At 40.0% G+C, this 16,134-nt stretch overlaps 1 protein-coding gene across 1 annotated transcript in view; it reads right to left on the bottom strand.

The window, feature by feature from the left end:
* The window catches only part of COQ8A (coenzyme Q8A), a 66,385-nt gene that overhangs the window by 36,686 nt on the left and 13,565 nt on the right, over positions 1-16,134 (bottom strand). Inside the window, exons 2-4 of the mRNA XM_063304296.1 lie at positions 10,359-10,553; positions 8,333-8,740; positions 5,714-5,780 (exon numbers count right to left, since the gene is read on the bottom strand). Of these exons, the coding sequence (XP_063160366.1) occupies positions 5,714-5,780; positions 8,333-8,740; positions 10,359-10,535 (652 nt within the window). The 5' untranslated portion in view covers positions 10,536-10,553. The remainder of the gene's footprint in view (positions 1-5,713; positions 5,781-8,332; positions 8,741-10,358; positions 10,554-16,134) is intronic.

Below are 16,134 nucleotides of genomic sequence, written 5' to 3'. Positions count from 1 at the left end.
AATTAATAATAATAATAATAATAATAATAATAAACAATGAAAGAAATATATTGTACAATGTGTGATGATTATTGATGGTTATGTGCCATCAAGTCATTTTCAACTCCTAGTGACCTCATAGATAGGTTTTCTCCATGATCATCTGTCCCTAACCTGTTCTTTCAGGTCTCCCAACGGTGCACTCATTGCCGATGTAACTGAGTCCATTCATCTTGCTGATCACCATCCTCTTCTCTTTCCTTGTACAATGTGTGTGCACAATGTGTACACAGAGAAAAAGAGCACCGCAGAGAATGTAGTCACAAAGAATAAGGAATGGTACCTTTTCAAAGTGGGTGAAAAGGGCTAAACTAGTTCCTTACCTGATTGGAAGCATAGTTTTCTACCATTTTGAATCAGGAAAACTAAAGTTTTGTGCTGTCCTGAAAATCTGGTCAAATAGTAATTCCAATCCTGTTTGTGTGGACATCTCCCTTTCCCAATTTTCATTGGTTCAGACAAAACAGCAGACTATGGTTTGTCTAAAGTCAGGAAAATAAGAAATCAGCATAACCCTAAAACTCCTTAAGACTCTCCCTCATACCATAAAATCATATATTCTGTTATAACATCTAAATCAATCTATCTGAAATTCTGAGAAAAAAGTATTTTGAAACAGTCATTGTTTCTCTGAAAAGGCAGTCTTGGCAAGTAGCTCTTCAGAACATAAAGGAATTCATTAAGGTATAAGCAAATTTAAGTCCCAAGTTTTAACTACGTTTCTGTGCCAAGATGGATCTAAGCTATAGGGCCACCTTGTACATTCCAGTCTCAGCCAAGCATGTACTGTTCAAGCCAATAGCTTTGCCTGGCCTGTTCAGCATCACCTTCTGATCTTCCCATTCCAGCATATTCTTGGCCGACTTCAAAGCAATAGTCCCCAACCCCCTTTCAATCAACTGTTGTAAATACAGAAACTAGATCTCAAACATAGCAGCAGATTTTCTCCATTTGAACTATAACAGTAATGGAACACTGTGCAAGAAAAGTATAGCCACAGAACTTGAGAAAACACATTGGCATGTAGCTTCAAATGCAACAATTTACCTTGTTCAATAAACAAAACCATGAAAGACCCCTTCCCACTCTATCTCACAACCTAGCTTCCAATACAAGATTGCAATGGCCTTAAAAACTTCCACAATATCCTCTGACAGACATGTGACTGTTAGGTTTAGTAAAAATGCTTGCATATGAAGAGCATCTGACCAATTTTAGTAGAAGCAGCATGTCAATGCACAAAAGAATTAATGTTACATTTATGTTAATACAGCCAGTCTTCTGAGGAAAGTTCTTAACAGCATCCAGTGTCTTAAAGAAAATATGGCCAATTGGTTCTAATACATTGCTTCAGAAATGTTCTTCTCTGCATCTAATTTTATTTAACACACTAATGTATTCTGAAGGAATCACCGTTATCAGATCTTCACACTGCTAAAAGGCAACAAAAAAAAAGGAAAACAAAAATAAAACAGGGGAAGAAACTATATTTTCCTTAGTTAACTCTAAAGCACAAATAGTTTAGGAAAAGATAGACCAAACTAGGACTTGTCAGAGTGAAGCCTGCCTCTGACTTGGAAAGCGAAACTCTTTCGGAGTCAGAGGAGGAATCGGAAACTTACTGGGCTGAAACCAGGAAAACAAAACTCCAGGATGAGTCAGCAGCACAGGAAGAGTCCAAGGCGCTGATTGGTCAAGATTCAGGGGAGGATTAGAATCCTCCAATCAGCACACGCCAACGATGGGCAGAAAAGTGCACAAAGGAGAAGGCGGCCCAATTGGCTGCAGAAGGGTCCAGGCACACGAAGGATCGGGATAAAAGACACATGAAGAGCGAGCTGCCCGAGACAACAGATTCTCCAAGCCTCCAGCATCCAAGGAAGAGTCCTTACCTGCACCGGAGACAGTGACTGTTGCCGAGGGGGAATCAGCACCTTTGATCCTCTCTGAAGAGGACTTGAATCCTGCTTCTGCTGCCATCGAGGATCCTTTGCTCGCCAAGCCCAGCAGTCTTGGTTTTGCTTCCAGTTTTGTCACTCCGCAATCTTCCAAGCGGCTTCTTCACACCTTGAAACTCCAGCACCGCCACGTGCCTTCGGTTTCGGCCAGCCATGCTTTGTGTGCTCAGTCGTGTCCAGGCATTTCACACCTATCTTGTTCAGGATCTTCTCAGAACCAAGACTGCCTCTGACTCAGAAAGTGAAACTAGTTCTGAGTCAGAGGACAAACTGGAAACTTACCAGGCTGGAATTGGAGAAACAAAACTCCAGCATGGCTCAGCAGAGCAGGAAGAATCAACAACGCTGATTGGGCGAGATCTGGAGGAGGATTTGAATACGCCAATCAGCGCACGCCAGAGACGGGCTGAAAAATGAGCGAAGGAGAAGGCAGCCCGATTGGCTGCAGGAGACTCCAAGAGCGCCAAAGATTGGGATAAAAGGCAGCCGCGCAGAGAGCGAGCTGCCAGAGACAACCGATCTAAGCCTGCAGCGAGAGAAGAGTCCTTTCCAGTATTGGAGTCAGCGTCTGTTGTCGAAGAGGAACCAGTGTTCGAGCTCCACTTCAAAGACAGATTGAATCCTGCTTCTGCTGCCAGCAAGGAAACAGTGCCAGCCGTGCCCAGTAGCCTTTGCCTTGCTTCCAGCCATGAAACTCCACAATCTCCGCAGCAGTGTGGGCAAGTCTTGACGTTCCAGCGCCACCATTCGCCTTCAGTCCTGCGCATCCACGCTTCACAAGTTCTGTTGCATTCAGGAATTTCACACCTATCGTGTTCAGGATCTGGTTGCCAGCTTAGTTCAGGGCTTCCAGCCGAGTCCCAAGTTCCAAGCCTTGCTCCAAGTCTCCAGTCCAGAGAATCCAGCCTAGTCCAGGGCTTCCAGCCGAGTCCAGCCTTGTTCCAGTTTCAAGCCTTGTCTTCCAGCCTTCAGATAAGAGTACCCAGCCTAGCCTAGAACTCCCAGCCAAGTCTAACCTTGCGCTGAGTTCAAGTCCTGCTCCAAATCTTCCGTTCATCCCTGCCTGTTGTTCGTAGTCCTGATCCTAGATCCAGTGAGTCGGAGATTCAACGTCAGCGTCATTCCAGTACTGTTCCAGTTCGAGAACTGTTGCCTCCAGCCTTTGTGTTCCCATCAGACCGAGTCGGCCAGTTGGGCTTGTTTAACCCAGTCTCGCATACCAAGGACTTACTTATTGTAAATAGTTATTTAATAAAGAATATTATTTGAGAACCTGTCTGGTGCTTAGACTGAACAGGACAAATCTGGAATCCAGCCCAGTCCGGGGCTTCCAGTCGAGTCCAGTCTTGTTCCGAGTTCCCAGCCTTGCTCCATGTCTCCAGTCCAGAGAATCCAGCCTAGTCTGGGGCTTCCAGCCGAGTCCAGTCTTATTCCGAGTTCCCAGCCTTGCTCCAAGTCTCCAGTTCAGAGGATCCAGCCTAGTCTGAGGCTTCCAGCAGAGTCCAGTCTTGTTCTGAGTTCCCAGCCTTGCTCCAAGTCTCCAGTCCAGGACTCTCAACTGAGTCTAGCCTTGCTTCGAGTTCTAGTCTTACTTCAAGTCTTCAACCCAGTCCAGAGTTTCTAGCCAAGTCCAGCCTTGTTCCCAATTCCTAGTCCTGCTTCAAGACTCCAGCTGCTGCTTCTAGTCCAATGCAAGTCTCCAGCTACCCAGTGATCCAGCACCAGAGCAGCTCCAGTATTGTTCCAGTTCAAGACCTGCTGCCTTCAGCTTCACCAGCACCTTGCGTTCCAATCTCATTCAGCCTCTAGTTCCAGTTAGAAGTCGTTCCACTGTCTTGCTGTGTTCCAATTAGGCTCGTTGAACCCAAGTCTTCATATATCAAGGACTTATTTATCGTAAATAGTTATTAATAAAGAGCATTTTTGATATTACTCTGCCTGGTTGCATAGTCTGAACAGGACAGGACCAATTTAAAAACAATTACAATTCTTGATGTTTTCAGGGCGCAGCAGATGTTTTTGACAAAGTACTCTATTTCAGAAATAGGTATAACCCAGACTTGCAGAATGTATGGACAGAAAAATAAATCTTACTATAACCACAAGATCCACTAATGGATGAAACAGGATGCATTTGAGCACATTGTCAGTCTAGGTGTTTATTATCAGAATCAAAAGGACCAAATATTTTCCACACAAAAAGATATTTCTCATTCTCTCACTGCCCAGGTAACGTTTTCTAGGAACCAAATTTGTAGGACAGCAAATATTTTTAAATTGCCACTAACTGGAACTCACTCTCTTCCCAAACTACCAAATGTCACTTAGGGATCTCTCAATATATCCTGTTCCACCTTCTTGCACATCCATGCAAGTCACACGAAAAACGTGCCAAAGTAAACACTGTAGCTTTTTATAAATGCTAAAAGACTCCAATGGCCAAAGACACAATTTATTTCCGAAGCTGTATCAAACATTTACAATTTCTTACAGACTGGTTATATTCAACAAACCGGAAGTATATAATACAGGCACTAGTGGTAAGAGACAAAAATGGCACTCATGCAGTCATTTCATCTACTGGCTCAAGGAAATGTTTACTCTTTTCTGCTTCATGGGATAGTATATAGTACATACAGAGGCCTGTGTTAACTTGCCTAGCAAAAGTCAAGTTCCTTATCACTCTGTTATACAAACAGAAATGTTCAAAAGGTATACAGAAGTAGATCTCATCTGGGAGAAATGAATATAAAGGATAGATGCCAACTCTGGCTATAAATAGGGAAGGTCACAAAACAGAGGCGGCTTCTTTTTTAACTACAACATGCTCACTTCACATTGGCTGCCAAAAAGGCCTGGGGAAAGGTGACATTCCCTATCTCGCTACCCCATGCTTCTCCAATTTATCAACTTTCATGGTGTTGGACTACAACAGATGAAAAATCTCGGAATCTTTTCCCCTCTCCAAGCATGAGCTGATACAGAAAGTATTGGTTGAAGTATTACTGATACATTATTACAATTAATTCAAAATCATCAAGAGACTAGGGTTGTAGGGAAAAAAATGTGGCCAGATATTTAATTGTTATGACTAATTATTAAATTGTGTTAATAAAAATATTCCTTTAATATTTATGAAACTTGTTTTAAGCACTTCTAAAAATGTAATGAGCAGCTAGCACTGTGTGATTTTGATTTGTTAACTGTTTAGTTGTTACTCTTCAGAGGATTTTCCTAAAATTCAGCTGATTCCTAAAATAAATCTCAGTATAAAGTAGTTTTTAATGAAGGCTCATTACTGAATGAAAGGTTTGGAACCTGGCTTCTATCAATGTATTAGTCTTAATTTGACTAGTACAAGTTTTTACCCATTACATTTCAAAATGTATTTGTATTTTTTATTGTTATTGATGGCTGCCTGCTATTTTTTTCTGGGTTTGAGAAGCAGCTCTATCTCTCTTCCCTCCACTCCCACTTCTTTTATGTCTTGTCAAAGATGAGCCTGAGCACAGGGCCATTTCTCTTTATTAACTGATGAGCAACTCTTTCTCTGAACATATAGTAAAAATTCAGCATCAGTGCTACACAGATCTGTCCAAAACCCTTTCTTTATATGTCAATTTGTATGCACAGCGTAACACGCAATGGGACTTTTGGTCTTTTCAGAAGTTTCCATCTTCAGATCATTTTTTTTCCCCCTAAATTCAGAGACTCACCTCCAAAGTTAGCAAGTCTTCCAATTCGAGTAACAGGCACTTTTCGCTCTCGGGCACGTTCACTAAGCTGCAAGATTTAAAAGAAAGCATACCATTAAATTGATGCTTGTTTTGTTAATAAACATTAAAAACCTAACCTTTCATAAGCAGATGGTCTAAAACAGCTTTCCCCCAAGTGCTGGGAAGTTCTGCCACACAAATAGCATTATTTCAAAATTATTTAAAGAAATCCACAGCTATCAATGCAAATTATACAACTGTTCACAAATTCATGGGAGTATTAGAAACTTAACCATGGTGCCATTTACACAAGTATTTTGTCTTCCTTACCTAGCACCTTGTTTAATGCATATTTTGTTCTGTGAAAAACAATGTGAACAAGGGACTATTGTTATTTGCCTTGGCTTAATCAGAGCAGGCACTGCTGTCAACTTCAAATTCCATTTTTATGTATATCCTGTTTTAGGCAGAACTTGGCCTTTCTTGGCTGTAGTTTGGCCTGCTGTAGGCCCCTTGTTCCTTTGCTTTGCATGGGATAAAAAACTGCTTTCCCTCCCTCAAAGGTCTTCATTTCAAGTAGACTGAAATGTCAGGTAGGCATTAATATGGCCAGAAGCTCCTAAGAAGTCAGGAGAGTCAGTACTTAAGAGAATTTCCTCTAAAACTGTTCTAAATACATCTTTTGACCTTTTTCTCCAATACTCAAATTCACTAGAAATAGCACTTTTGTTTTAAAGCAATGTATACTTAGGGTCATTTCCTAAGTCATACTAATCATTCAGTTCCTTGCAGTAATTATAACATGTTCTATTCAACTGTGTCCTTTTAAGTTGTCATTCCCCAACTTAATGCTCTCCATCTGTATTAGATTTCAACTCCCATATTTCCAACCCAGCATGGCCAATGGAATCATAGGAACCGAATTGTAACACACTTGGAGTGTACCAGGTTATGAAGGTTGTTTTAAACTATGACTTTTTCAGTTAAAAGATAAATCAACTTCCAATAAACAGAATTCTCTCTTCTAAAAAATCCAAAGCAGAAAGGATTATAAGCAAATGTGTGCTGCACCTGTTTGACTTTTAATTTAACGGACACAAGAAAAACAACTAATAAAGCTTAGCTTCTTAACCATTCCAACCATTTAGCAAAATATCAAGTTCCAGCAAAGGAAAGATGAACACCTGTTGAAAGTTAAAAAGAAGATGTCTATTTCTAGGGAATATTGTGACCTCTCTAAACAAATGTCCAGTTGTTAGGAGAGTTGAGCTAATTCTGAGAGAACATATCCATACACATCTTGCTTAGAAAAGCAGAACTAAATAAAATACAATATTATTTTAAGTACTCCTTACTCTGAAGTTTGGTTGACAACACTTCAAAGATAGTACACCACAAAAACAACAATGAAAAGATTAAATGATTTTTTTAAAAGTCACAATTCAAGATAGATTAATCATGTTTAGAGGACCCTTTAGTAAAAAAAAAAAAACCAATGTAGTAAGAATCTTGGAAATGTGCATGATTCACAAGTAAAAAAGCTAGGAAGGGAACCCGTCTGTGCCACATTTTTTTGAATATCAAATCTCTGTTAGTCCATTCCAGGAACATGTAGTCAGAGAGAAAACACATTCATATAAATAAGGTACAGGCAGATTTAGACTTTGTATTTCTAGGTGTGAAGATTACTGCAGATGCTGACTGCAGTCAGGAAATCAGAAGACGCTTAATCCTTGGGAGAAGAGCAATGACAAATCTCAATCAAATAGTTAAGAGCAGAGACATCACACTGACAACAAAGGCCCGCATAGTTAAAGCAATGGTGTTCCCTGTAGTAACATATGGCTGCGAGAGCTGGACCATAAGGAAGGCTGAGCGAAGGAAAATCGATGCTTTTGAACTGTGGTGTTGGAGGAAAATTCTGAGAGTGCCTTGGACTGCAAGAAGATCAAACCAGTCCATCCTCCAGGAAATAAAGCCAGACTGCTCAATTGAGGGAAGGACATTAAAGGCAAAACTGAAATACTTTGGCCACATACTGAGAAGACAGGACACCCTGGAGAAGATGCTGATGCTAGGGAGAGTGGAGGGCAAAAGGAAGAGGGGCCGACCAAGGGCAAGATGGATGGATGATATTCTAGAGGTGACGGACTCGTCCCTGGGGGAGCTGGGGGTGTTGACGACCGACAGAAAGCTCTGGCGTGGGCTGGTCCATGAAGTCACGAAGAGTCGGAAGCGACTAAACGAATAAACAACAAAACAGGCAGATTCACATGTTATTTCCTAGAAAGGGAGGGGCACACATATATGCCAGCTAGGATCTTGTCAAATGAACTAATAGGTTAACAGGACCCTTACCTTAAATAAATAGCAAGATCACCTACTTGTACTACGTGAATATAACAATGGTGCTAGCCTTTCTCAGTATATCTCACACTGTATGTACTGGTCTATAGACAGGCCAAGAGTCAGGGTAACTGAAAACAATGGGAACTACCATACTTCTCCCAACACAACCCAGACACCAAGTCACTCTGTATAGGAGCTAAACAGGGAGGTTGGTGACATAAAAGTTGTTGTTCCAGAGGTTTCTCCACTTCTGTGAAATAGCATACTTACCATCTGTTTGTGGGGCTTGTGTTGTGGATCTGCTTTAGCTTGCCTGGCTTTGTCTATGTCTTCAGCCGTTAGTCCACTAACAGGGGAATGATCTTGGTGAAAAGGCCGGGTCTGCCCATAGACAAGAGCAAAAGGATTCCAAGGGTCCCTAAAGCCTCCAAAGAGCTTTGTATTCATTTTGGCAAAAATGGGATTCTGACTTTCAGTGGCATCTCCACTCCCACCATTTTGGAAAGGTCCTTTGGCATCATAAGAATAAGATGGGCCCTTTGTACCACTGTGCTTGTGAGGCTGGTCTTGAGGAAGGGGAGAGAAGTCCTCTGTAATGCCTCCCGACTCTGAAAAGTTATATTCTTCTCCAAAGTCCTCACCAATATCTTTCAAGTTTTCCTTTCGTTTGCCCAGTTCCTGAAAACAAAGCATTAAAATGAGTTTTCCAATAAAATATAGTTAGATATCAAATGCTCTCACACTAATTGAAAACACAAAAATCTTCCAATCAATATGAAAACAAATATACTCAGTACTTAGTGCTTTTTCAAACAAAGAGGCAAAATTAAGTAGTAGTCTTCAGATAACAACTCCTGTCTCCTATATTCATCCTACTTTTAGACTTATTGCCTGCAGGAGGATGTCTCAGCCCAAGTGAACCCTGCTACACCATGCTAGAACTTTCTTGTAAGTAGAGATAATTTTGCACTCATGTTCTTATCTCTATGCAATTGGAATCCTCAGTATGTTACCCATGGGCACTAACATGCCCAGAGCCACTTCCCTTGATGCCCCTAGGGTCTCATGCCCCATCTGACTTTTGTTTTGTTTCATCACTGGCCACATCACCCCTCTAGCCATTCAGTTAATGGGCAAATTCCATCCTCTCCCCCAAACAGCAACCATGAAACCAAGAACATAGCCTTACATTCCAGATGTAACCACTGTCCAAAAGAGTTATAATGGTTTGTTGTATTCCCCAACCTAGTGCCTATCATCAACCACACTAGAACTCTGTGAATTATGATCCTATAACTCTGAATGGTAGCAGGATGTGAAAAATTCAGTTCTCCTTAACACTGAAATGCAGTATCTTCACGCTGAACTAACATACAAATTCTCAGTGTGAAGACTTGTTTTAGAGTAAAAATGTTCTTCGTTAATTATTTTGCTCTTCCTAACATGGGGACAGGGAAATACACACTGCCAGTATTTTTTAGGCAGACATCATACATACCACCATTCTGGGTGGTCTGCGTTTAACAAACTTCACACACACTTTTTCAAAATGCAGTTAGCCATTGTGGGGGGTTGCAGGCAGGACTGGAAATATTGTGTGCAAGAAAAAGGAATTAAGCATTACCATCCCTACTGATAGTATCAATAGCAACAAGCAAGTGGAGAAGGGAATAGCAATTCTTCAAGTGGAGAAGGGAAATTGTTGAGAATGCAGCAGGAAGAACTAAACTCCCCTTGCTGCCTATATGGACTCAATCCTGCTGAGAGAAACTGTGCATGGTAAAAAAGCAAGCACACTACCGTAAGTGTACATTTCATAATTAACTCATTATTATCGTTGTTGTTGTTATTCTCTGATGAGTGTAATATAGCTACATTATTTTCAAGTGCATGTATTTTTTTATCTCTTCAGTATATACTAAAGAAAACCTTTCAGAATAGATTAATACTAATTGTCTAACATGGCTAGTATTATACTGTATGTGTTAAACGTTTTATAGTGTAATCCCCAAAACTCAGTCATATTGATTATAACAGAACCACTGTCTAAATAATGATGCACTGAAGTGCACAGAAAACCTTAATTCCATAATCACTGCAATCCTAGACATATTAACTCAGAAGTCAGGTGTACTCATTTCAAGGGGATTTACTCACAAGTAGGGCTGAATAAGGGTAGAATTTTTTAATGGTTTTCACATGCAAGACATGGGGAAAGAAGACAGTAGCAAGTATTTATCAATGGGAAGGGGGAGAGACAGAGAGAACTCACACACAGAAACAGCAATGTTGTTACCTGCATTTTTCCCATAGCAGCACTGAACTGCTCCTCAGCAACAGCCTGAAAGCTCCGGGCTATGGTTACTGCATCCCCGCCAAGGATTACTTGTCGGAGCTGTCCTGCCTGTGTCTCTAGGACTGCCTTACTGAGCTTTGTCAACCCTCGCATCACCATGATGGCATCACTTGCCATGACTGATCACCTCCGGCGCTGGAAGACATAAGTTAACAGTCAGCTAAAAGCCAAGATATGAGAGTCCATGAATACACACACACAAATATTCTATGGGTTGACTGCTCATTGCAGGGTTATCTGCTTAATACTTTCACAGAGCTAAGCGAATACATGAAAAGATCCCTTCTTAGGTAGACAAAAACAACATCACAGGTGTACATGGACTCCTGCCTATGCTAAGTATACATATGATAGTGCTCCTATTTGTCCACATAAGACCTGCATATAAGTAAGTATCCAGGCTGAAAATGATGCCACCCATTTTTTGGCAAAAAACAAAAAACAAAAGAAACTACTAGCAACATTCTTCTGAATTTTGTCTAGCTCTGCTGCCTGTATATTCTAGGATAGCAATGGGAAATCCACAGCACACATTCGGCTCCTGAGCTACTTTTTTACTGTTTTTAGAGCTCCTCAAGATGTTACTGCTGAAATACAGCAGAAATTATCATTATAGAAAGGCATGATTTTGGTGGGACAGGAAAATACACACTGTAATAAACCTATTAATATTAAGAAATGCCATTCTCAAACTGCAAAAAATAAACCCCAAAGGGGCAAACTCCAATCTCACCTCCTTCTATGACATAGCCCCACTACTATTTTTCTCTGCCTTGCTCACTACCATCTCTTCTGCATACTCTTTTCCTAGCTTCACCTATGTAAATATAAATCTCAACCCCACCAAAGTCATCTAACCATATTTGAAAATCCATTTAACCTTGAGGAATCTTTTCTTCTGACTCAGTGCACAACTAACATATAAAAAGTACTACGAAGAACAATGAAAATTCTAATATTTTTGCCAAAACAATGCTTACTTGCAATTTCTATCTTAATATTTTGTTTAATATTTCATCCAACATCCTGGCCAGCACTCAAAAAAACATGTAGTAAACTTCTTATTCTGAAGGGCTTGTGTTTTCAAAACAATTTGATGTTTATAAATTTATTTAAACTTAGAATAAATTTAAATTTTATTTTAATTTTTTTAGAATAAGTTTTTATTTAAACTTATAAATTTCTTTAATAAATAAATAATGAATGAACAGCAAACCCATAGGCCATGCACTGAAAAGGTCTGATCTGCTGTTCAAAAGGAAAGATGAGTGCATTTAAGTCCAGTTAAGTAGTTATTTACTCAAGCTAGTCAAATTGGAATCACAGAAGTCACAATTCCATCCCATCGAAAGGCAGCCAGATTGGGAGAGATTCCTGAATGCTTTGAATATAAAATACCTTACCAGAAGTTTAACTAGAGCCTACTGAATCAATTGTCTTTGTGACTGTTGTAAAGAAACCTCTATTCTGTTCTTCTTATCTCCTATAGTTTTAAGTGATTCAAAGGAATGACCGAAGAACCAAACAGTGATCTGCAAACTATATAAAGACCTTGATGTCTGACCCAGCTCATTGTTCTATATCTCTCTGCAGGCTAACTATCAATCCACATGGTAGAGAATTTGACCTACAGTGAAAGCCCTGCAGATGTGAATTCACTAAATCAGTGGTTCTCAACTGATCATAAAAAAAGGTAAAGGTTTCCCTTGACATTAAGTCCAGTCGTGTCTGACTCTAGGGGGCAGTGCTCATCTCCATTTCAAAGCTGTTTGTCTGTAGACACTTCCATGGTCATGTAGCCAGCATGACTAAACGGAACACCGTTACCTGCCCGCTGAAGCGGTACTTATTAATCTACTCACATTTGCATGTTTTCGAACTGCTAGGTTGGCAGGAGCTGGGACTAGCAACGGGAGCTCACCCCATCACATGGATTCGAACCGCTGACCTTCCAATCAGCAAGCTCAGCAGCTCAGCGGTTTAACCCGCAGTGCCACCGCGTCCCTCAACTGATCATACGGGTACCATAAGTGGTACTAAAAAGCAATCTAAGTGGGACATATAATTAATGAAACTTTAATTAAGTTTTTAAAAATGATCATAAATGGTAAAATATAATAAAGTGCCTGTAAACATAAGTTTATTTAAAATTATTTGCAGCTTTAGGTGACTTAAATGTTACTTTTACAATTTAGGACTGTTTCAGATTAGTTGACTATTTAACACAGTAGATAACAGGGCTGTGCAATGCTTTGGATTCAAGTCCCCAAAAATGGTTTGCAGCCTCCCCTACCCTCCTGCAGAATCTCCACACTCCTTACCTGAGATTCCTGCCATTTCCCACTTAACGACCCATGCTGCTTGGGATAATGATGGCAACTGGGACTGCCAGGATTGTGGTCGCCAAGAGATGCAATTATGTGACAACGCATTTTACAACTTCATCGCTTAGCGACAGCAACCCCGGTCCCAATTGCCACTGTAACCCAAGGACTACCTATAGACAAAGCATTTCTCTAAAATGCAAGTGTTTCTCTTAGCCAAAAGTTCTCAGCAAAGGTTAAGAGAACTAGAAGAATGGCTATTGAAAACAGAAGTATACCTGTGTTAATTAGCAAATGAAGGAAGTAAATTAAGACATTTACTTAAAAAGTACATTTACTTGTGATAGGAATTCTGGGAGCTCCAGTATAATACACCTAGAAGGTACTATTAAGGAGACAGCTCTACAAGTATCATTATTGCGCATATCTCAACATAAGCATGCGAAGTATTGCAAATGATTGTTCATGCTCTTGCTTTGTGGGGTGCCAAAGGGTTCGACACTCCCCACTCCTGTTGAACATCTACATGAAGCTGCTGGGTGAGGTTATGCTGTTATGCCCAGCAAAACTTCAGAATAATGACAGGTATAACATAAGAAGTTAACTATCCCCTAGAAGGTAGAATTTGGAATTCCAGAATATTATACTTGATTTGTGGTGATTCAATGTCCACATTCTAATACTCAAATGGCAGAGGGTGGAAAAAAAGAGTATACGGAACTTAATTTCTTTCCTCTGCTGTTTTGTTCTTGTGAATTTATGTATGTATGTATGTATTTTGATTTCTATAGCCACCCAAGTGACTCTGGGCAGCAAACAATTATAAAAACAATAAAAACAATTACAATACAGTATAAAAACAAATATATATGGCAGCCAAAAAAATTATCCCCATCGTTATCAGTATAACTAAGAAATGGGACCCTTAACACATTCGGGGGCCCAGGACCAGGTACCTAATCAGGTCTTTAAGGCCTTACAAAAGGCCAACAGGTGTCTTTCTAATCTCTGAAGGAAGAATGTTCCAAAGGGCAGGGGCTATGACAGAGAAGGCCTGATCCCCTCCAGCTGACATTCCTTGGCTGACAGGACCTGCCAGACCGAATTGGGTGGGTAGAAACTATTGAGAGAAGACGGTCTCTTAGGTAAACCAGTCCCAAGCCATGAAGGGCTTTAAAAGTGACAACCAGCACCTTGAATTGCACCCAGAAACACACCAGCAACCAATGCAGTTCACATAGCAGTGGTGTTACACATGTCGCATATCCAACACCATTTACTACCCATGCAGCTGCATTCTGTATCAGTTGAAGCTTCCAAATACTCTTCAAGGGCAGCCCCATGTGGAGCGCATTGCAGTAATCCAGATGAGAGGTCATGAGGGCAGGAGTGACTGTGAGCAAAAACTTCATTGCCTTGTACAGATCATTGCTCTTCTGCACTACCAAATACCTTCAATCTGCATAATACACATAAATAGCAGGATTTCACATCTCTGCATGCCAAGAACTACTGGGAACATACCTCTACACAATGATACAGCATGTACTTTTCATGCATACCTTCCCATAGCCAACACTCAGTATCATCTAGCAACATTTCAACATACTACTTGAACTATTTGCATTCAAGCTGATCACAGAACTGTAACTTTAAATGCTGGTGGTTACGCTGCTTGTTCCTTCCTCTCTCCCCATAACTTTGCTGTGTTTTCTATCTTTTAAACTGTAAACCTACTGAAAGGGACCATCTGACTACTGACACAGTATTTGTAAGCTACTCTACTTTTTGTTGTTGTTGTTATAAGATCTGGACAAAGAGTTTTAAATAATTAGCCAAGAAAGCAGAGCTAGGAATGCCCTTTCTGCTTGAGACCAGAGAGCCACTGCTCAGAACAGAAAGCACTAGAGAAGGTTGATGAATGACCTAACAAACTCTAAAGTTCCTTTATCCAAGACCTGTGCCAGAATGCTCTGTTCAGCATAACAATGTCAGGAAAGAAAAAACAAGTGAAGGAGCCAAGCAGCAAAAGGAAAGAGTCAGTCACAGTGGAAGAGCCTCTTTACAACATTTTTCCAAAATAAAGTTAACGGGTAAGCTATAAAGGAAACTAGCGGCAAATTTATATTGCTCAACATCCACAAAGTTTTGAAAAGCTAAACATATTGGATGAAGAAATAAGGCCAGTTCCCTTTTGTTAGTTTTACATGTAAAGCATAAATTAATTGGACCACTTGTTATTAGCGGCGTTCCACTGCAGCTCCCAATCTATTTGTGGTTCACACTGGCTTTGAATGAAAAGGTAAATGAACACAGACATGTTTTAAATCTATTTACCTACGAAATTCTGTCATTATGAGAAGTTAGAGCAGAATGCTTGGTCCTAAAATGAAAGAAGTATATAGTCAAGCTTTTAATGTGTGAATAATTTAGATTCTTCTCTTCTCTAAACATTTTACGTATCTATTACAGCTTGAAAGGCACAATCAAAGAAATGATAGAATTGCACATTCTGTGGTTTGATTGCTTTTGGTATATTATAATAACCTAACCCTTGAGTCATACTCATCAAACTATGGTTAAAACAAATAATGGCTTGGTATAATGCATTTAGTAAGACTATGAGACCAGGTTTAGATTTGTACTCAATTAATAAAATCAATCACTATCTCCCAACTTAATCTACCTCACAGGGTAAGTTAGGAGGATAAAGCTGAAAGAGCAGATGCAGAAATATTATACTTTACTTTGAAGAAAAGGTGGGTTATAACAAATGGGACCTGTAATGTACATTGTAGCAGATTCAATCAGGCCTCTTCTAGGACATTCCATTTCACTAACTTCCATCCCACCACTTTGTTTCTCATCAGGCAATATTACTTGGCTGGTTTTCTTAAAACATTCATTTTTTTTCCTGCAGCCTTCCAGACCCTTCTCCTCTTGTGAAAGAATGATGTCATTTTGTGTACTTATGACTCTCAATATAAGAACAAGTGGTAATACTGAAGAATAAAAGAACCTTACTAAACTAAAATGTTAAAGAGGGGTATATCCCACACACTAAGGATTTTTTTACTCAGCAAGACATTTTGAAAACTTTACCTAAACCAGTACAGTAGAATAAATTGGCATTCTTATGCCTTCCAAGCAAACTAGCAATCAGTGTTAAATGACTGCCCACAGAACAAACTCTTTTAAAACTGACAAGATTCACAGTAGTCACAAGATTTTGCTGTTGGTATGTAGAATGTGTGTGTGCATGTGTGTGTGTTTATATATGCATGCATAGAATTCAAACTTGTTTTAAGGAAAAGCTAAACTTCTCAGGCTGTAGAGAAATGCTGTACAGTAAGAAATTCAGCTCCAAAGCAGCAACAATGTACTTAAATTCT

This window comes from Candoia aspera, chromosome 1 (assembly GCF_035149785.1).
Source record: "Candoia aspera isolate rCanAsp1 chromosome 1, rCanAsp1.hap2, whole genome shotgun sequence".
Classification (NCBI taxonomy): Eukaryota; Metazoa; Chordata; class Lepidosauria; order Squamata; family Boidae; genus Candoia; species Candoia aspera.
Note: the sequence above shows the minus strand (reverse complement) of the source record. Positions and strands in the feature narration are given on the sequence as shown.